Raw genomic sequence first — 23,362 nt, 5'->3', positions numbered from 1 at the left:
GGTCAAACAAAGGTTCAAGTATAAGGATCAAGCAAACGGTGCAAGCACATCTTCTTCCTCGTATTCACCAAAAAATGAGGAAACAATGGAAACAATATTCACAACATCTTCTTCCTCAATACATCATCGAGGACGTATCAAAGTCGAAGCTTACAAATCAAAGTCAAACATGGCAGTCACAATATTTAAAATCCAAGGATTAATATTTCAAAAGGAGCATTAAAAAAAAGAGGAGGAAAGCGCCCGCTAATTCAAAATGGAAAATTCCATAAAAGAAAAAAAAATGACTTAGGCAAAAATTAGGGCATTCCGATGGATCAAATTCAAAGGAATTGGCTCATGCAAAAATAAGGGATAGAAAAACAAAAGCAAAATACAAAGGATAATCTTGTGACTGCTAAATCATCGAATCTCCCCATAAATGCTTGGATCTCTACAACATTTTTCATCGGTGCTTGGATCTCCACTAATGCTTTCGCTCATCATCGGAACTGAAACAATTCTCTTGCAAATGAAACACATTCATTGGATTAAACGAACTTTAGGATTGGAGAACATCAAGGAAAAAGGTTTGGGTTAAATAAATTTTGAGCCTTATATCCGTTGTTTCTTAAACCATGAACCAGGCCAAGTTACAACATTCAAAAGTCCTAATTGAGGCAAGGTTAACTACGAAAGCATATTAAGCAGGATTTTGTTATACTGACTCCTAGGGTTGTTAAAACTGTTCCTAACCACTACTCTTCTTCAAACATTCATCTCCGATCATCCAGTTCTAATTCATAACGGACTTCGATTTAGAAACTTGCATGCGCATCGCATTGGAGTTATTTCTCAATGGGCATGGCGTCATCTACGAATATACACTTAGCATCGAGAAAATCTCGAAATTGGTTTAATCAAAGGCGATCATTTCTAATAAAGACTCTTGAATTGGGGAACCATGTCCAGAGGGTTCTCCTAAACAGGGGCAAAATTTCAAAGATTACAGGGGCATACAATCAAAGATCCTATTAACTAAGGACATTCCTCCTAAGGTTCAATTGACTTGGGTCACATCTCGAAGCAATAACAATCAGGGGCATGTCAAAACATGGGAGAAATTCAAACCAAATGGATAGAACACTATGGATAGCCCTCCATATCCTGGAGATCAAGGGCATACCCTCCAACCTAAACGTTGAAGAATATGTATCACATTTGTATGACAAGGTTATTTGTTGGGGTACTTCCTTCATGGCTCAGAGAGCAGAGGCATCTTTTTCCACAAAAACTAAACATTGGGGCAGTGGACATCAAATCCATAGGGTGGACAATTCAAAAGGTTAAAGGGGTGGGGAACCTCAAAAGGTTAAAGGTGTGGAGAATTTCAAGAGGTTAAAGGTGCGAAGAATTGCAAAAGGTTAAAGTGGAGAATTTCGAAAAGTCAAAGGTGTGGAGTAATTAAAAAAGCCAAAACAGGGCAAGACGCACAACAAAAGGAAAAGGCATCCTCACACTTTACAACCTCTAACAAATCTTTCTCCTAACTACGATCTTCAAGTTCAAAAGCAGGCATTGGGAAGTCACGCTAGCATCACACCCTACCCTATTAAACAACCTTACAACATTAGCGAGCTATATACGCTTTGGTTATCAACAACCTATCATTGGAGAATCATGCAAATATACATGAGTCATGCATTACATACATTGGTTAATACATTACATCTCATACATCAAAACAGCTAGCCAATTAAAAAAAAAAGGTACCAGGGGATCGGTTCAGGACCTAATGGTCTAGAAGGAGACTGAAACCCGATGTTTCGCTCAAAAACATTCTACGCATAAGTATCACTAGTTGGCATAAGCATAGTCGTTGCATGGGTTAAACAAATTCAATGGGTTATCAGGAGATAAAATTTGGGGATCACCATATATACATACGCATCAGCATACATACATACGCATTAGCATTAGCATTAGCATATACATACTAACTAGCACGCTACATTTTACACGCTACGCTTTACACACTACGCTCTACACGCTATGCTATGCATACTACACTCTGTTCATACACAATGTACAACACCAAGTTACTGGTCCTTATACTTCTGACTTCTACGTTTGTGTCAAAGAAGTTTATGCAGATGATCTTGCTAGCACTATAGCAGGTAAATCTTTCTACGCATATAAGCTTGCTAGCACTATAGCAGGTAAATCTTTTTATGCAGATGATCTTGCTAGAACAATAGCAGGTGAATCTTTATGCAGGTAAACTTGTCAGAACCATGGCAAGTGAATCCTTTTATGCAGGTAAACTTGCCAGAACCATGGCAAGTGAACCCTTTTATGCAGGTAAATTTGCTAGAACCATAGCAAATGATCCCTTTTATACAGGTACGCTTGTCAGAACCATGGCAGGTAATTCCTTGGGTGCAGGAAAGCTTGTCAAAACTATGACAACTGATCCCTTTGGTACAAGTACGCTTGTCAGAACCATGGCAGGTAATTCCTTAGGTGCAGGTAAGCTTGTCAGAACTATGACAAGTGATCCCTTTGGTGCAGGTACGCTTGTCAGAACCATGGCAGGTAATTCCTTCTATGCATGTAAGCTTGCTAGAACCATAGCAAGTGACTCCATTACGTAGGTAAGCTTGTTAGAACCATAACAAGTGATCCCTCTCTCATCCAAGATGACTACGAAGACTTACTAGAACTATAGTAAGTGGGTTACACAAAATGCGAAGACTTACTAGAACTATAGTAAGTGGGTTATTTACAAACTGCAAAAGCTTGCTAGTGTAAATACAAGGTCACATTCACAAAGAAGTTTTTGATTCATGGCAAACTCCACAAGCAAACAAACAACAAGGCTTAAGCAAAAGAACTCAAGGAAATGCTAGGTTGGCTATTCAAGACAAATCAGGTCGACCTGCAATATATCTAGGTCGACTCAAAACTAAGAAAACAAGAAAGTTTCAGAAATACCACAAGTAGGTCGACCTAACCACACTCCCAGGTCGACCTAAACTGAAGAGTTTTTGTCATATCACTGTTAGGTCGACCCGCTCACATCCACAGGTCGACCTAATCTGAAGAATTCTTCAAAAAGCTGAATTAACTGATTCTAGGTCGACCTAACCTAGCAATGGGTCGACTCAACTGGCAACAAATTCATTCTGACTCATTCTTACCTCTGTTAGGTCGACCTAAGCACCAAGGTAGGTCGACCTATCTGCTAAAAACTTCCCAAATCATGTGTTCACTCTGCTCCAACATACCAGCAACTCACATATATTATCCAAGGTTCAATTATTGAACACAACACCAACGACTGAAAGATACACAAAGGCTTCTCATCTTCGTTCTTCGTCATCTCCAACACAATTACACATAATCATTCTTGCGTTGAGGGTTAGTGATCGAGTTCGATAACGTCCATAGAACGGAATTGAAGATTCCTAGTGGGTGAAGATTTGTGGGGTTTTTGGTGAATAAAATCCGCGGGTTTTGTCCTCCAAGATAGGTATTTCTTGGGGGTTTTATCAAGAGGTTTCATCGAGGATCCATCTGAGTGTGAAGATTGAAGAACAAGGGTTCAAGGCAATTCAAGACACTGCAGAAAAGGGATCAAGTGAAGCTCTTGGATCACCTTGATCTGACTCAAGATTAAGGGGGAAGAAGATTCAAAGGATCGACAAATTCGGTTTATTGTTTATCGATTTGTTTTCTTCTTTGTATAAACTACTTTCAACATTAATGGAAGATTTCCCAATTTCAATTTGGAATTGGGGGCAGACGTAGTCGTAGCGAGGACGATCGACGAACTGCCTGAACAAATATCGTGTTCTTGTCGCTTTTATCTTTTCATTTACGTTCTGTTCATATTTGGTCATAATTGCAAAATTGATTAACGATTCAAGTGTTAAAATTGTGAATTAAGGTTCTGCATAAACATCACAATTCACCACATCTTGAATCATCATCAATTTGAACATTATCACCAAGTGTTTGTCTTTTTGCTTATTCCATTATTACTGCATTGCAAACCAAAGTTTGTCAATTTAGAAGTTAATTGATTTTCAATTGTGAAACGTATTGATTCGATAACATATCACTTCATCGTTAATCTCAATTATTTTGTGGTTTTGTCACATATACAACCCTTGCAATAACGGTCCGGAATAGACGCAAGTCGATTCAGAACCGCTTTCGCTTTAGTTCAAAATAATTCCGAAAAACTCTGTGAGATCTATTCACCCCCCCTCTAGATCCTCAGGCCAGCGTCTAACAGCTAGCACTATAGCAAGTTGATTATCTTCTACACAATAAACCGCAAGCCCTCACTATTGATAGCTACGTTTATTCATCACGTTAGTCCCTTGGCAGTGATCTCCTTCAAATCTTCACACTAATTAATATCATCCCCGGCAGCAAATAGGGATTTATATTCCCTGATCAGACATGGTTATACGGAATTACTAATGCGCTTCAACCACATAGTGGTGCCCATATATCATCCAACTAGCTCATGCATACATTGTTCATAACACATACATAACATACAAGATTCTCATTTATTTTGAGAATCTCATTACATAACACATGCATCATGACATTGCATAAAATTAACATTGCCTTTTCAGGTCACTTCATAATCAAAAGAATATTATCATCCAAGTACAGTGCAAATACGATCGTATCAACGATTCAATCTTAACACTCATTCAAGACAAATACAATTTTGATGCTCCATTCCGGGTCTTTCTTCAAAGATAATTCAGAAACAATCAAAGAACTTACCATCCTTTCTAGGAACCTTTCTAGGTAGTCTTTTCTAAGATGTTCATCAACCTTTCTAGGTAGTCTTTTCTAAGACGTTCATTAACCTTTCTAGGTAGTCTTTTCTAAGACGTTCATCAGCCTTTCTAGGTGAATCTGGTTTAAGACATTTCATATCCTTTCTAAGAGCCTTTCTAGGTGAGTCTTTTTTAAGACGTATCTCAGCCTTTCTAGGTAATCTCCCTTAAAACATTTATCCAATCCTTTCTAAGACATCTCTTGCCCTTTTAGGGAGCTTTTTAGTTAGTCTTCTCTAAGACATTTCTTCCCGAGCTTTGTTTAAAGCCTATTCTTGTTTACATCAGTCATTGATATACCCTATTCAGGAACCTCTTCAGGTAGTCTTATGTAAAATAATACTTCATCTCTCCTCAGATACAATCAATGCATATGATCCAGGTCTGAAAAGCATATAATTTAGACAAGCATCTTGTCAAACAACTGGATGGCATCTTTAAGCCCATCTCCAACATTGCTACCTGCACCAGCAAGCGCAAATTTCTGGGTATTCTAAGTGTTCAATCCTCTTCCACCTTCAGATTCCGACAGACACACAAGCCGATCTACATCCTCAGGTTCAAGAAGATTGAACATCGGCAGCTTTCATACCCAAAAAGTTTCCCATCCCATTTCACTTTCAAACTCATACAATGACTCAAGGCTCAAATGGTTAACTCAAGGCATTCTCTCCTAACTAAAGACCTCATGAACTAGGGTTTGCATTCTCTTAAGAAAATTGATGAATCAAGGTGTCCAATGGATTTCATATGGCTTATTGGGTTTCAAACTATCTCCATGCCAAAATTTGAGCTTCATTTCCAAAGATTGCTCATTCAATTGCTCAGATAGTCAACAATCGACTAGTTTGACCTAAACGTCAACTATGGTCAAATCACAATCAAAATTCATGATTTGTGGTCAACATTCTTATTTTGAAGTATCATTCGTCATTTGATCAAAGGTTTATCAGGATTCATCAAGGAAAGCTTCAAAATCAACAAGATCCAAAGGTGCTAAATTAGGGTTTTTGGTCTAAAAAGTCAACTAAACTTTGACCAGTCAAAACTTTCAAATGGAACCTCAAAAATTTCCCAACCGAAGCCTATTTTGAAGGAAATTGAATTTTCTACAACTTTGTATCTCTAATGCCAAGGCCAGAAATGCTTCATTTGGGAGATATGAGCCAAAACATTACATGTCCTTCTTGAAAGTCAACCAAAAGAAGTTTTTTGTCAGGAGCAATATAATCAAGATAAAGTCTCCAAATGAAAAATATGTTCCAAAGTGGCTTGTAGAGGACATCTTGAGCTTTCCAAATAGTCCTAGAACTTTTTCATATCTTAAAAATTGAGAGAGATATGCCTTGTCAAAGTTGGTCAATTTTGGATGGAAAATGTGAAGCAAATAAGGTTCAAAATGGATTTTCTTGCAAATAGGCCTATCCTTTTATGACCCAATATTGTTCCCCAAGTCACCAAGGATATCTAATCCAATTGCCACGAATTGTTGAAACTTATTTGATTTTATATGAATCTTTATTCATTTAAAAGTGATGTAAATCATGTAAATCAAAAGGAAAAATCAAAGATTTGATTGGGAATACATTTGTAACCAAATCCAATCATCATTTATGCCTCATAAACAAGCAAATTTCGTGCAAACAAGATTGGATTAACTGGGATTGAAATTGGACCCAATTTAGAAAGTTTGAAATCACATTTCAATCAAATTTCCAATGATTGATTCTATGGCATTTATTCAGGTTTTAGTAACCTAATTCAGTCTCCCATATATAAGCAAGCATTGCAGACCTAAAGAGGAGGTTTTGGCAGCCTCATAAACTCTAACCGAACACAATAAATTTGGAAGAAAAGTCAACTTCGTTCTTGTAGCTTGGTACCAATTCAGAAGCTTTTAAAGATTCAAATACGATCCTGGAACTCCTCTAAAGCTCTTCCACTCGTTCCCAGCACCTGAAACCTCAAGAACACCCTCACAAAGGCCACGGTTTGCACCCTTTCAATTTTTTTGATTTACATTGATTCGTGCATAATTAACATAATTCAATTACATGTTTGTGTTCCTCATAGTGTATAGAAGCTTTCTGGATGATTTAATTGCGTTTTAGGCTTAGATTCGAGACTTCGCCATTGTTAGGGTTCGTAGCTCCCATATTGGGGCTTTACGTAATAGGTTAAATTGGACAAAATTAGGGACATATTCGTGTTCAGGAGGTCAATTGCAATTGATCCATGGTTCCAGGATGTATTTATGTTGCGCATGGTGAATTTTGTGCTTCGCAGGTGCTATAGCAACGACGCAAAACCGTTGCCAAAAGTCATTATATCTAAGACGATGACTGGAGGAAAGAGACAAAGACGTGTCGCTCCCCCACTGGCCAATCCACGCGCGCGCAAGGATTTGGAAATCAGATGGATTCTACACATGCCGGTTCACGTACGTATGACGTACCCTCAGCATCTGGCCGTTAGATTAGTTTCCAGATCCATCCAACGATCCTCGGGATGCAGGACTACCATGGTCCTTCAGAAGCCAACCGCACCAGAGGTTTATGCTAAGTTTCTTATTTTTTATTTTCTTTATTACTAATTAGTTTCTAATTATTTTTTTCTTAACACTAAAAGACTTTTTTTTCCAACATTATTTTTTCTCTTTTAAACTAAGTTTTCTTTCAAAATTTATTTAAATAAAAATAATTTTAGTTAAAATAATTTTAATTAGGTTTTTATTTTTAGTTAAATATTTGTTAATTAGGGTTTAATTTTAGAAAAAATTATTTAGGATAATTAATTTAATAATTAATTAAGTTAAATAATTAGGTTTCTATAATTAATATTCAGTTCGATTGTATTTAGTAAGCGCGCTGATTATTAATATTTGCTTATGATTAAATAATATATTCAAATAGGTTTATTTACTAAGGGTTTTAACCGATTCAATTGGTTACGATGATTAGTAATCCCTCATTAATTCGTTATTCATTTTAATCAAACCTATTGATTATGATGATTAACGATAAATAATTCCCCTTTAATAATTTATTTAAAACACATCAATTTTCTAACGGTGATAATCAAATCAATCGATTAGAATAATCAGCAATTCTTTATTTAATTTGTTAATTATGTTGATCGAACCTATTGATCATCGCAATTAATGAAACATATAATAATCAGGGTTGTACGCCACACCAAAACACAAATTCCTTTCACAAACTACGAATTTCAAAACTGTGATAATTTCAAAACTGCGATAAGGTAATTCAAAATACCTTCACACATTCATACTAATTCTAAGGCATACAACCCTGCCCCGAACTACGTAGACTCTATTCCTCCATAAGGAGGTACGTAGGCACTTGGATAACCAAGGCAAGTCCCCTTCCCCGAAACCTCAATTAAGTTTAATTCTCACTTTTAACCCTATTCATTTTCTGTCATTGGCCATAAACCACAAACCTTACCATACTACTCTTACAAACCTAAAATGCAAACCTTAGGAAAGGGTTAAGGGTGCCTAACACCTTCCCTTGACCTGAATATAATAACTTACCCAGAATTCTCTAAAACTTCGTAGAGTTTCCTATTCACCCTGATAGAATAGGTGGCGACTCTAAATCTTTAATTTTTAGGGCAGCTTGCTACACCTGCAAGTTACCACCGAAGAGGTAACATACAACAGAAGGGATGATATATCATTCACGCTAAAGAAACGTATGATAATACTTATAGCGGAAAAATAAGAATCATACACATTCACCACTTCTCAACATATGCATTTTGGCTACAATCATATATATTATCAATTATCCAAGCTATATAGTATTCAAGCAACATAGCATTCAAACATCATTCACATCATATAACAAATGCAACATATTCATCATTGCATAATACCAAAACATGACTCAATATGTAACTCGACATAACACACATGCATGTGGTACCATATGGAGTAAAACTCCCACTTCGCTGTTGCCATTAGGGCCACTTCGCATTTGCCATTTTTAGGCAATTGTCACATTTGCCGTTAAGGCCACTTCACATTTATGCAATGGATGAGACTCAATGATGCAACATCCATATTCACGTCATTTATCACATAACAACTAAACATCATCAATTCAATGTCGCAATTTAACGACAACCACAATATCATTACTATTCATAGCAATGAATCACTTCGCAATCACGTCACTTGTCATATCAAAGCACAATAATATCACTTCACATCACATAAAGCCATCAAGGAAGAAATACAATTTTCAAAACATTGTCAAGGGCTATTCAATTATATATCATCATATAGGAATTAATTTCAGCTTCACATAGGTTCTAACGGCATATAAAACGGATCTACGAATAAAAAGTTACGCATATTTGAGTTTCCCCAAATCTGCTTCAGTTCGCGGCACCATCCCTGTTCGCGGCGCGATGACAGAAGTTTTGCTGTTTGCGGGGCGAACCGAACGAAAATCAGAATTTCAGTTCAACTAACAGCTACGGGTTCCAATAAAAAAATCACCCAAAATCTCATTCCAGACCAATTCCAGCACATATTAGTGATACCTAGCATGTTACTACTCATGGGCAATCATTATAACATCATTCAACACAACAACTCACAAAACCCAATTGATTTCACTGAAAACCTAACATTTATCAAGAAAATGATTCAATACATATAACCCCTAAACCCCACCATAAATTATCATCATACATCCCTTTAGAATGAAAGAACCCCATCCTTACCTTAGTTGGATTGAAGGAACCTCTAAATCTTCAACGGGTTCTCCTAGTTTCTCCTCTTCCTCCTTTCTCTTCTCCCTTTCTCTTATTTCCCAAATAACCTCTAATTCTCATAAAACCCTAGTTTTGTTAAACCCTTACTATTTTATTATTACTAATGGGCTCTAATTAACACCTCACTCTTACTAACACCAACTTAGGCCCAAATGCCAATTGTCTTACTAACTTAAGTTATTTACTAACAACATTAGCATAAAAAAGTCAATCAATCACGTAATCACTTAATTCACATATAATAACACCAATAATAGGAAAATTTACCAATCACACAATTAAATAAATAAAGCGATTAAAAACGGGGCGTTACAACAATCGTATCTTGATGCCTTTGTTGGTGCTCATGAAACTAAATAAGCTGAACTAAATCAAGCTCTTGTTCATTTGTGAAATTCTAGTAACACACACTCGATGTCAAACTAGATGTTATGACATCCACAATTACGCAGCACAGACAATAATAACAAACAGCATAAAACAGTAAAGAACACACAGAATTCTTTACCCAGTTCGGTTCAACCAACCTACTCTTGGGGCTACCAAGCCAGGGATGAAGTCCACTATCAGTAGTATCAATTCAAAGCTAAACTCCCCCGTTTACAACTTATCACTTAATCACTACCTAATGACCCTTCTACCTAGGTTCTACCTAGATATAGAATATCTCCATTCCACTCCCCCTCAATCACAACAGTGATTACACATACACAATAAACAATTACAGATAGAAGACACACTTCAAAAACACACCTTGATCTGCTTAAAAGCTTCAATCAAGAGACACACACTCGTGCTTAAAAGCTTAGAGTGACACAACAAAAACACAAACTAATTCCAACGCAATCATCAAAGATTATAGCCTGGATCACAAGAGGCAGTTACAGAACAGCCGTTCTTCACAATACACAATCTTCTGTCTACGTTCCAAATTAGGATTGCAGTTCTTTTTATATGCAGTCTTGGGCCTTGGGCTTTTTTTAGAAACACATTAGGGTTAACAAAGTTAACCTAATTCACACGCCAATTGTTTGTTACACAATGTGCTGTCAGTAGAATCTTCTGAACAAAATTTGCAGCACTCAATAAAAAGTTTCCTAAACAGATAAAAGAGATAAATCAGGAAACACAATTAATTAAAACTAACAGCTCCTGCTGTCACACATGGATGTCATGACATCGATCATGACATTCACTACAAAACCTGTATTAGCTCCACACATATATGCAACCTGCAAATACACATTCAACCAGGTATGTTTTACCAATAATGCAGCCAACATGCAAAACACCTTCAATCTCCCCCTTTGACAAATTTTTGGCTAAAACATCCTGTCACACCATACCAGAGAAAACCTTGCAACGGATAACCAAAACACAAAACACAAGCTAATACAAACAAACAGCATACATCACCAGTATGCACACAATGCTTAGACAAAAATAGACAGACAGCCACAAGAGTAGCACAAGCACAAACAGATCAACACGAAGATAAGCAAATAGAATTTTTGATCACACACAACCACCATTCTTGTTGTTCTCGGGTGACACATAATACTTCTCCCCCTGTTTGGCCACAAATGTTGCCAAAGCCAAAAGAAGTGTCTTCTCCACCTGTACTTTTGTTTTTTTTGTTGTCTCTATGGTTCTTCAAGGATGCAGAGTCCCAACTTGTTTCGTAAGTTCTCAAACTGTGTAGCAACAAGAGCTTTTGTGAAAATGTCATTGATTTTGTTAGAAGCATTCACGTCACTCTTGTTAGAATCATCTTCAATATGCATCATATGTACCATTTGCATACTTGCATCATTCAGAGTTCTTTCAGGGTTACCCCCTTCTGAGTGGGTGTCTGGGCAAGGTATTGTTTCAAGAAAGATGAACCGAGATTGTTGAGGCATCTCAACATTGTGAGTTAGCTCTAAACCTCTATCTGAGTTAAAATTGCACTCTGTGATCATACTAGGGCTATAGTGGTGGGATGTGAACTGATAGTTCTCCTGGATATCTAGCTTGTTGGCAATATCTGGATCAGTAGTTGACTTTTGTATGAGGTTCCATTTGTCCTCCACCTTGATTTTGATGTAGTGAGGCATATTTATGACATTCCACTCTATAGTCTTATGAGATACACCAAGGTATGTCCAGCTTGATTTAAACTAGTTCAACAGATTAGTAGAAATCATACCTGTCATCAGTTCATCATCTTTAGCTATGATTACAAGAATCCTTCTCTCCTTGCTTACATGATCTTCCAAGTGTGACTGTGAGTCTAGAGCTCTTTCCATCCAGAATCTTGAGACTTGGTCTATCTCCAGAATCTTCTTTCTCAGGGGATCCTGAGTGTTGATGGATCCCTTCCTTGGGACAGTATTTGGAGCAGTGATATCTCTTTGAATGTTTACTGAAGACCATTCATCAATCCAGGATGCTTTGTTCGTCTCAATTTGCACAATTGAGCTCTCAGCCAGTTTTGATGTTAAGACATCTGTATTAACATTGACATGATCTGCTGAGTGAGTCAACTCACTTCCTTCTACACTATCCTTTATGATTGTTTTGTTCTTGTTTGTAGCTGAGAAACCTACATCCTTCTTGTGATGTTTGTTTCGCCTGGATTTCCTTTTTCTGGAGTTTCCTGCTTTCTTTACAACCTTCTCTTTAGGTATGTAATGGCTTGAGTGATTAGCTTTCACCCATGGCTTTTATTGCGATAGCCTCTCTTTAGTCAAGTTTTCCTGATGAGGTGTACTTCTATAGGAAGATTCCTGAATCTCAGGGCAAGTGAACCTCAGGTGACCTAACTTCCCACATTGATAGCACCTTTTGGCTGAGATAGGAGTGTGTTGAGCCTCTTGTTTTGCCTTCTTTCCCCTTTTTGTGTCTTGCACCTCTCCTTCTAGATCAACAATGTTCATCATGAGTTTTACTCTTTATTCTTGTAACAATGCATAAGCATTTTCATACATTGTCAATCTCTTGCTCAGTTATCCATTTAGTACACACATCTCAGAGTATCCAGTAGCTAGTTCTTCGCTGGTGAGTTCTTCAATGAAGATCTCATCATCAGACTCATCCATTTCTTCTATCAGAACTCTTGTTCTGGGAGTAGGAGCTTCCGATTTGATGGTCCTTTCTTGATCTTTTTCTTCATTGATCCTTTGGGTCATGGGATAAGTAGTTAGAGACTTGGAATTTGTTGGCATCCATAGATAACAATTATTTTCAGATCTGACTCCTTTCATGACTTCTTCATTTTCTTTGTTAGTAACAACGCACTCTTCTTTAGTGAATCTGACATACATTCCTTCATCACACAGTTGGCTGATGCTTATAAGGTTTGTGGCCAGTCCTTGCACAAGTAGAACATTATGTAAGTTAGGAACACCCTAACCTTCTATCATGCCAACACCTTTGATTTCTCTTACATCTCCATCACCAAGAGTCACATAGTTAGATCCCTCAGGTTTGAGGTTTACTAATGAGTTCATGCTCCCAGTCATATGGTTTGAGCAGCCACTATCAAGGTACCAATCTTCTTTGGTGGGCATTCTTAGAGCGGTGTGTGCTATTAGAGCAACATTCTTAGCTATCCAGATTGCTTCCTGTTACAACTATCATGATCAAGTTTGACTTGTTGAGTTTGGTCTGGATATCCAAATAGTCTGAAACAGAATGGCTTTATGTGACCAAATCTTCCACAGTGATGTCACCTCCACTTCTAGAACCTTTTCTTTGAGTGCCTCCTTCTTATGTTTCCTTGATGTTGTGACATTTGGATTGACATCTGGTTAGTCACACACTTCTTGGATTTTATCCTCCTGAGTCCAGAGATTAATTTCTCTTTAGCCACGAATCCCACTCCAGACATGTCTTCTGATCTTTGTTTAGATTCCAAAATTTCTTCTAGAGTATCAGATCCATTGTTCAGCATTTTGAATGACTTGGTCATTTGATCAAGTTTGTGGTTCAACATGCTTACTTCACTACTAAGGGAGTCTATGGTTGCAAGATGTTTAATCTTTTCAGATTCTAGATCTCTTATGATCACCTCTTGCTTCTCCACTTGTTTGCAGACTTCAGCATTCTCCCTACACAACTTCTTGTACGAGGCAGCTAGTTCATCAAAGGTTAGCTCTTCATCACTGGAATCATCATCAGATTCATAGATTCTTGTTGAAACTGTGACATGCTTTGCAGTTTCCTTTTCTGAATCTGAGTCTTCGTCAGACCAAGTAACAGTCAGTCCTTTCTTTTGCTCCTTGTGGTAGGTAGGACATTCAGCTCTAATGTGTTCGAATCCTTCACATCCATGACATTGAACCCCTTTCCCTAGATAGGGCTTCTCCTCAGCTTTAAACCTTTTGCTTGAGTCATATGTCTGACTGATGTCATAGGAAGTGTTCTTGACATTAGGTCTGGACTTCTGATCAACCTTTTTAATAAGTTTGTTGAATTTCTTTCCAAGCATGGCTATGGCGTCTGATAAATTCTCATCACTTACACCATTGCTTTCTTTTTAATCATCACCTGTGGTGACAAACGCAATGCTTTTGTTCTTCTTTTCAACAGGCTCACAGATGCTTGACTCAAAGGTTTGGAGAGAACCAAGAAGTTCATCCAGCTTCATGTTGCTGATGTCTTGAGCTTCCTCTATGGCAGTTACCTTCATATCAAATCGCTTAGGCATTGATCTGAGGATCTTCCTTACCAGTTTCTCTTCAGTCATTTTCTCACCTAAGGCTGCAGAGTTGTTTGAAATCTCACGGACATTCATGTAGAACTCATAAATGGTTTCATCCTCTTTCATCTTGAGATTTTCAAACTTAGTGGTAAGTATTTGAAGTCTCGACACCTTTACCTTGGATGTGCCTTCATGTCCTGTTTTGAGAATATCCCAAGCTTCTTTAGCCAGCTCACAGTGTTGCACAAGTTTGAAGATGTTCTTGTCGATACCATTGAATATTGCACTTAGGCCCTTGGAATTGCCCAACGCTAACTCTTCTTCAGATTTGCTCCATTGAGTTTCAGGAATTAGAACAGTGGTTCCATCTTCCTAAATGTTCTCAAGATGTTTCCATCCACTTTCTACAGCTCTCCAGGCCTTGTTCTCCATTGACTTAATGACTGCTACCATAAGTGGTTTCCAGTAGTCATAGTTAGAGCCATCCAGGATAGGTGGTTTGTTTCCAAACACTAACAGTTCCTTCTCCATAGTACCAGAATTTTGTTATCCCTAGATCTCACCCAGATGTAAACAAGCAGGGTGCCTGCTCTGATACCAATTGAAAATTCTAGTAACACACACTCGATGTCAAACTGGATGTTATGACATCCACAATTACGCAGCACAGACAATAATAACAAACAGCATAAAACAGTAAAGAACACACAAAATTGTTTACCCAGTTCGGTTCAACCAACCTACTCTGGGGGCTACCAAGCCAAGGATGAAGTCCACTATCAGTAGTATCAATTCAAAGCTAAACTCCCACGTTTACAACTTATCACTTAATCACTACCCAATGACCCTTCTACCTAGGTTCTACCTAGATATGGAATATCTCCATTCCACTCCCCCTCAATCACAGCAATGATTACACATACACAATAAACAATTACAGATAGAAGACACACTTCAAAAACACACCTTGATCTGCTTAAAAGCTTCAATCAAGAGACACACACTTGTGCTTAAAAGCTTAGAGTGACACAACAAAAACACAAACTAATTCCAACACAATCATCAAAAATAATAGCGTGGATCACAAGAGACAGTTACAGAACAGCCGTTCTTCACAATACACAATCTTTTGTCTACGTTCCAAATTAGGATTGCAGTTCTTTTTATATGCAGTCTTGGGCCTTGGGCTTTTTTTAGAAACACATTAGGGTTAACAAAGTTAACCTAATTCACACGCCAACTGTCTGTTACACAATGTGCTGTCAGTAAAATCTTCTGAACGAAATTTGCAGCACTCAATAAAAAGTTTCCTAAATAGATAAAAGAGATAAATCAGGAAACGCAATTAATAAAAACTAACAGCACCTGCTGTCACACATGGATGTCATGACGTTCACTACAAATCCTGTATTAGCTCCACACATATATGCAACCTGCAAATACACAATCAACCAGGTATGTTTTACCAATAATGCAGCCAACATGCAAAACACCTTCAATTTGCAGGAGAAATCGACAAAGTATAAGGCTATCCATATCAAACAAATTCGACCTTTCCAGAAATACTTCCAAGTTGTGTATCGACCTAGTGATCTTCGTCAGACCATCTCTTAAGGCGCTGTTGAATTAAAGGAGAAGGTAACCGACAGGATCCCAAAACTTAAAATTTCTGGTTACACAGAAGATAAATATCTTTATGCCCTTCATTTTAGAAAGATCAAATTCCCTCCTTTGCCATCTAGCCTTTTGGCTTTGGCGTTTTTCCCACCAATTCCAGATTGGTGGTATTGTCCTTTTTCAAATATACAAAATGCTTACAAGAAAAAGGCTGACAGAGTGGTGCCGATGAAGCATTATCTACCTAACTACTCAGGGCCACTTCATATAGATCCCCAATATGTTAGAGTGTGTTCTACCATGCAAATTGGTAACGCTTTCTGGAAAGCTGCCTCCTGTTCATTTGAACTTTGTTACTTTCTTGATTATTTCATATTTTCCTTATAGCTATTCCCATAGAGCCTATGGATACTGCTGTCGATGACAATGTCATTTCGAGAGAAAAACCTCAGGTTTGAATTTGGCTTATTTGACTTCTTTCTCATGGTCAGTACCATATCTTTATTCAAATTTTTAAATCCCTGCAGGCTGCCCCTGAAAAATCTCCTTCTGATGATGAAACCATATCGACAACCTTGAAGAAATCTGGTCCTTCAGTATGTACTTTTATATGCCACTCTCATTTCATTTATGATCTACATGGCTACTAATCTTTTACTTGTACGCAGAATCAACCATGCTCGACATACTTGCCTGCTACCTCCAAACCATCTAAAAAATCCAAGAAGGCCAAACCTTCTACTGGTAAGGGGCCAGAGGTATTTTTTGTCGGCTTATCTGCCCTTTTGACTAGAATAACCACTTACAACTTCTTACATTGTCTCCAGCCTTCTCCACAACAGTCCAACAAATCCAAAGGCCATAAGAGCCATAAGAGGAAACACGATTCTCCTGCTAAAGGTGGTGAAGCAAAGAAGAAGGAAAGAAAAACGCCCACAGCTGAAAAACCTCAACCAGCTGGGGATGCTGAAATTATAGTCGTTGACACCAACACTATTGATCCCTCTGTTGCTCCAGTTTTCGATTTTACAGAGCCGACTAAGACTGCTGATGCCGCTTTTGGTGTTGAGAATCCAGACACCAATCCTACTCTGTCGACACATGTAACTACCCATCTTACTACAAACTTTCCTTTGCTAAAATTTTTAGATCATTCTTACATATCTTCCTTTGTAAATAGGATGATACCTCTGGTCCATAGCCTCAAGATATACCTGAATACTCTCTTGCAACAATGGATTCTTCTTCTTCCTACCGTGCAGATCCTAACGGCCATGTTGGTGAGTTCATTAAACCGACTGTTCAGACTGTTGATAGTGATTCTGATTCCATCACTAGTCCTTTCACGCATAAGGATTCTATTTCGACTAGTTCTGACTCTGGTCTTTTAGATTCCTTGGTCGAGAAATTCTGGCTGCACTTACTCAAGTCAAAGAACTAAATATATCCAAGCCCGCTCGAACCGTGATGACAATGTTTGAGCAATTTTTTGTTCCTATGCTTCAAAATATCAACAACTTGAGGGAGAAAATGAGCAACTGGTCGAGGCTAAGGAGACTTTTGTGCAAGAAAATTGGGACCTTGTGAAGAAAGCTGACAAACAAATCACTAGCTGGGAGGCAGAGATTGAGGAAGGGAAAGCACAGCTGACTCTCAAACAACAAAGGGGTGATGAGATACACCTCCAAATTGCTTCTTTAAATAAATAATTAGAGTCAATTGCTGAGGAAAAAGAAGAATTAGTCGACCAACTTATCAACCCAACTCAGGATAAGATCAACAAAACTGCCAAAGATGCTGTGATTGTAGGTGAAGGAATCTCCTCTGTCGAGAAAGTGATTGAAGTGCTCAAAACTCAAGCAGAAGATTTTGAATTTAAAGATGTGCATTTCAACGGCGAATTGCACTCGTTTCAAAATAAATTCCACTATTTTTAGACATCTTAGCAGTTTATGATTTTTCTTATGTATTTTTGGATAATTGCTTCTTGCCCATTTTTAATACCATTATTTTAACACTATATGTAAAAAAAATTATGTGCTTTTGTAGATGGTTTCAAACACAGCTTTCTCCAGCTTAATATGCTCGACATTTATTCTGTCAAAATTTTGATTTCTTGAAGAACAGGTTTATACTTCTTTAAGTATTTTCCATTTATCTTAAAAAATTGGCTATCTGGCGCTAACTCTTCGACCTCATAGGCATTATTGGAGAAAACCCGCAGTATCTTAAAAGGTCCTTCCTAGTTAGGAGACCATTTTCTCAAAATCCTATGACTCCTGTCCATTGGCAAGATGACTTTCCAAACTAGGTAGACGACAACAAACATTTTATGTTTTACCTTTTTATTATAAGCTCTAGCGACTTTTTCCCTCTGCCTTTGTAGCGAATCCAAGGCTAACATTCTTTCTTCATCCAAGTCGACTAACTCATCTGCCATCATGCTCCAGTAATCTTATGATGGTATTTCATGTTGCCTTTGGATTCTGATTGCATGAACCTGAATTTCCACTGGCAGCATTACATCATGCCCATAAGTCAATCGAAATGGGATGGTTCTAGTTGCCTCTTTTGGTGACGTTCAACATGCCCACAAAGCTTGATCTAGCGTCTTATGCCAATTCTTTGGTTTTTGGCCTACATGTTTCTTAATTAGGCTTATTATTACTTTATTGGTTGCCTCCACTTGGCCATTTGCCTGCGCATAGTAAGGTGTAGACGTCAATAACTTAATTCCAACTTCCTTTGTGAAGTCCTGCATCTTTCGACCATTAAAAACCGTCCCTTGGTCAGTAGTAATTGTTTCTGGAACCCCAAATCTACATATGATATGACTTTGAATGAAGTCTATGACAGCTTCCTGATCCACATTTGTCAAGGCCACGACTTCGACCCATTTTGTGAAATAGTCAATGCTGAACAAAATATACTTTTGTTATTTTGATGAAGCTGGTTTGATTTCTCCAATCACATCCAATGTCCATCCTCTAAAAGGCCAAGGCTTCACAATTGTATGCAACTCACTTGTAGGCATATGTTGTATGCCCCCATGTTATTGGCATTCCAGGAAATCTCTAGAAAACTCAATGCAATCTTTCAACATTGAAGGCCAATAAACCCCTGAACACATTAACAACCATCTCATTTTCTGTCCAGCTTGGTGTGTACCACATGCTCCACTGTGCACATTCGACACATCCACATATGCTTCACTTTCTCCTAGACATTTAAGCAAAACTTCTTCATCTGTTTTCTTAAGCAATTTATTTCCAATCAATACATTGCTAAGAGCCCGATACATGATCTTACGGTCTGCCGACCCTATAGGATTGCGTAAATAATCGACTATTGGCCTTCGCCAATCACTTCCTCCTATATCATCAATAGTCATGATTTCAAAGTTCTCACTTTCTACAGCTCCCAACTTTATGATCGACAAATCTGAAGGTGACAATAACATCGCTCGCACCTTCTTTCTTACTTGAATCACCTCCTCATTTTGGTCTTTTAAAACCTTATATCCCGAGGCTTCTTGCGCCAAATTGTTAGCCTTCTGATTCTCCTTTCGTGGTATGTGTCGAATATTTACTTATTCAAATCTTTTCAGCAATCTAATGGTAATCACAAAGTACATGATCAAATTCTCTTTAACACACTTGTACTCCTTTGATACCTATTTGATCACTAGCGTAGAATCTCCCATAATTTCGACATTCCTTGCCCCCAATTCTAGCAGAAGTTTAAGTCATGTGATTAGAGACTTGTATTCAGCTTCATTGTTTGTGCATACTTCCTCGATCCTGTACTTGAACTCTGTTGGAATTCCAGCTGGAGAAATTATAATCCCCCCTATACTAGAGCCATTATTGTGGCTGGAACCATCAAAGTTTAACCTCCATGGCACTATATCTACATAGTTTTGACCCATCTCGACCATTGAATGGTCGACAAGGAAATCAGCTACCACTTACCCTTTCATCGCCTTCAAGGGCGCATTTGTTAGAGAATACTCAGTTAATGCAATCCAAACACTGCAAGTTGATGTTTTCTGCAGCCGACCGAGACTTATCTAGGGACTTTAGTTCAAAAGCCCAAACATCTTCCTTTTTTTGAGACATAGGCTTTGACAGCCATGTTTTCTTCTTCGTCTTCTAAAGTCGTTTTAACCTTTTTTTCGGTAAATGGTTCTTCCAAACGTTCTACGTCCCAAATGAAGCCATGACTTTCATGCAAAGTCAAAGAAACAACAACTTCACTCAGGTCAGAGTACACATCTTCAGCTGGCAAGCAAGGAGAAATGTTAGCCAACTTCCTTTCAAACTCCTTCTTTCCAACATTGTTCACGTCATCCATAATATAGCCTTGATCATCTTCAATGTTTTCGACAACCCCATCTTCCCTCCAGATTACCAAGCGCTGGTGCACTAAAGATGGTACAGCTCCCACACCATGAAGCCATTCCCTGCCTACTAGCAGGTTGTAGCTTGGCTTAGTGTCGATCATCATAAACAAAGTTGGCCTAGTGATTGAGCCAACAGTGATGTCGACCATAATGACACCCATAGTGCTTTTTGTTTTGTCCCCATAGTTTGATAAGACCATGTTGTTAGACCTTACATCAATATCATACTTGCCAATTTTCTTCAATATATGGTGTGGCATGATATTCACAGTGGCGCCACAGTCTACCAGCACTTTGCTGATAGTAACTCCCTCTACTTTGGCTTTAATCAAGAGAGACTTCATATGGCTTTTCATAGCCATGGTGGGTCTCTCAAAGATTGCCTATTGGCTATCCAAAGAGCCATCGTTCAGCATAAAGTAACATCTTGGCTTGTGAAGAGCCATCTCTTCAGCGTCGACATCTACTGACTCCTTCACCTCAGTAACACAATTGTACTCCTCTGGCAAGATCGACACCACATTGACTAAGATATCCAATCTTGCTTCAGAATCTGGCTTAAAATCATCAGTGACTTCATCAGAATAATTTTCACTTGGTCGGTGAACATATTTCCTGATCCTCTCTTTAGCTATAATATCAATCTTGACAACAACTTTCTTTCTAGAATTGGCTTCATTCGCCATATTCTTTTCAGCCATTTCCTTTGCTGCTTCTCTCTCAGCCTGCTTGCAATGTTGAAAACGTCTCCAATGGGTTCTGGTCATGGGGTTCTTCCCTAAATAATTTTCAGAAACATGAGTTCTCTTTTCAGACTTGAACTCGCGTTTGTAGTTAATAGCTAGACCTCCTCTGGCAGCAGTAACACCTTGTGGTATTTCCAGCTTTCCTTGAGGCTTAATCCACGTGCCTCTAGAAGCACCAGCCGACGACACATAACTCTTTGGCCTTTTTTGGGAATTTCCCACGGTCTTCCTTAAGGTCCCCTCTTTCTGTGGATAACCCTTCTAGTCAGCACACTTGCTTTTGCTTGTCCCAAGTTGTAGCCTCTGAAATTTTTTAGCAGCAACTTTGTCAGTGACAACGCCACATCTAGGGCATAAAGAAACCTGTTAGCCTTTGTTTTTGCAGCGGTACTGTTAGCTGAAGATTTCGTTTGGAAAGAATGTCCTTCGAAGGTCTGAAATTCGAAGGAGATGGTTACTGATGATCATCTTTGAAGATAAAAAATGGCTACTGATGGCCATGCTTCGAGAATAATGTTTAAGTTGGAACAAAGATAGTTAGCACTGAAGTTAAATTCGAAAAGAATAGTCTTTGGGACTTAGACGTTTTTGCGAAATATGCGAAGTACTGAAGCTTAGCGTGGTTTCGTGGCATTCTCGACTCCGATTATGTTGCCACGCGTCGAAGGGAGATTCGGGCGGGATGATTTGAATTTCAAAGTAGTTTATGTAACCGCACGAAGACAGATGGCATCCCTGGATTTTCTGCAGGCAACGTGGCATTAGATTAGTGTAGGACCGTTAGGGTCGAAACTAATATAAATAAGGGTCTTAATGTTAGGATTCCGTGTGTTCATTTTGTACAAATCACTCACATATTGCTCAAGTATCAAGTGTTAAGAGAAAGAGTTCGCTGAGAAATGTACGTATGACACCAACACCACTTTAAATACATGTGTATTTTCCTTTATTCAAGTATCTTTCGATATTACTGCGTTTCATTTACTTTTGGTTATTTACATTTTTGCGCTATTTATTTTCATGTCATTTATCTTAGAAGCATTTAACTTTTCTGCACTTTAAGATTCTTGCACTTTTACAGTTTTGTTTTATATTTTATCTTTAACTCACTTTTCACTGGTGTTATATTTACGTGTATAACAAGGTGATTGCTAATCTTTATTTCTTTGTTTAAGTGTTTCTTATTTCGAGACACATCAATCATAGACATAATTCGAACTATCATGAATAACAACCTTTTTGACTATGTCCTAGGATCAATCTAGTCGATCCTGTGAGTAACCAAATCATATTTATTATAGTTTGGAAGACTAGCAGTTGTTTACCAGAAATCACCGTAAACAAATTGGCACGCCCAGTGGGACAGTGTCAAGCAGATTGTTATTAATCGATTGTTTTGTTTTGTCTAGAAAATATCAAGACCTTGTATGAACCTTAGGAACGGTAAATTAACAAACAGTGCACAACTGATTCCCAAACGAAGGTACAACAAGAAAATGGTCGTTACGACCAGTGTAGGGGGAGATCAAGATCCCCCAGAAGGGTCAGGAACAGGAGCGGCAAATTCTACGCATGTTTCGACTTTTACTCAAGGAGCGTAGAACATACCGGGTCTGAATGGATCGAGACCCATGGATAGTTCCCAGGCTATACCTGAAAACAATACAGCAACAACAGGGACTATTCCAGTTTCAGTATCGACTACCGCGCCTCCATCCTCAAGTGCGATCGAAATGCAACTTGCCTTGACGAATGCTGCAAACCAGTTATTTACCCCTGGATCATCTGCGTTCGAATGGAGACCAAACAGTCAATATGGAATGCCATATCCATACATGACAGGTACACGAGGAACAGGACCTACATATACTACAACTAACCCTGCGACGTTTTCGCCAAATGCTGGTTCAGTAGGTCGAAGCGCACAAAATATTGTCTTCTCTGCCCAAATACCCAATTTTACCACAAGTAATCAAGCAGCATTCCGACAAGAGATGGACGCAAGTAACCATGATATGTTAGGAATCCTGGCCAAAGAATTAGCGTCAATCTTAAATCCTTTAGCAACAAATATTGCTAATACTAATCGGGAGAATATGGAAACTTTTCAAAAGATATCATCCCAAATGACCCGAATGGCAGAATTCATGGGAGTTCAACCACCCAAGCGAAGAAATAATCAATCCTCTTATCGAGAAGGGGATCCCATTCTGGAACGTATCCAAAATGTCGTTCCTCCGCCTAGTGCAAACACTGCTGGCGT

The 23,362-nt window shown here is 38.3% G+C and overlaps 1 protein-coding gene across 1 annotated transcript; it reads right to left on the bottom strand.

Annotated features, from left to right (window-relative positions):
- Positions 1-19,003: 19,003 nt before the first annotated feature.
- LOC131604789 (uncharacterized) lies at positions 19,004-19,411 on the bottom strand. The gene has a single exon (XM_058877206.1). The coding sequence runs from the start codon at positions 19,409-19,411 to the stop codon at positions 19,004-19,006; it is 408 nt and encodes a 135-aa protein (XP_058733189.1).
- Positions 19,412-23,362: the final 3,951 nt, after the last annotated feature.

The sequence above is a fragment of the Vicia villosa genome, linkage group LG5 (genome assembly GCF_029867415.1).
Source record: "Vicia villosa cultivar HV-30 ecotype Madison, WI linkage group LG5, Vvil1.0, whole genome shotgun sequence".
Classification (NCBI taxonomy): Eukaryota; Viridiplantae; Streptophyta; class Magnoliopsida; order Fabales; family Fabaceae; genus Vicia; species Vicia villosa.
The sequence above is the reverse complement of the archived record's forward strand: the minus strand, read 5'-3'. Positions and strand labels throughout refer to the sequence as shown.

What these genes read in the sequence shown, in the direction of transcription:
- LOC131604789 (XM_058877206.1), bottom strand. Translation starts at nt 19,411, where the DNA reads ATGTTATTGTCACCTTCAGATTTGTCGATCATAAAGTTGGGAGCTGTA.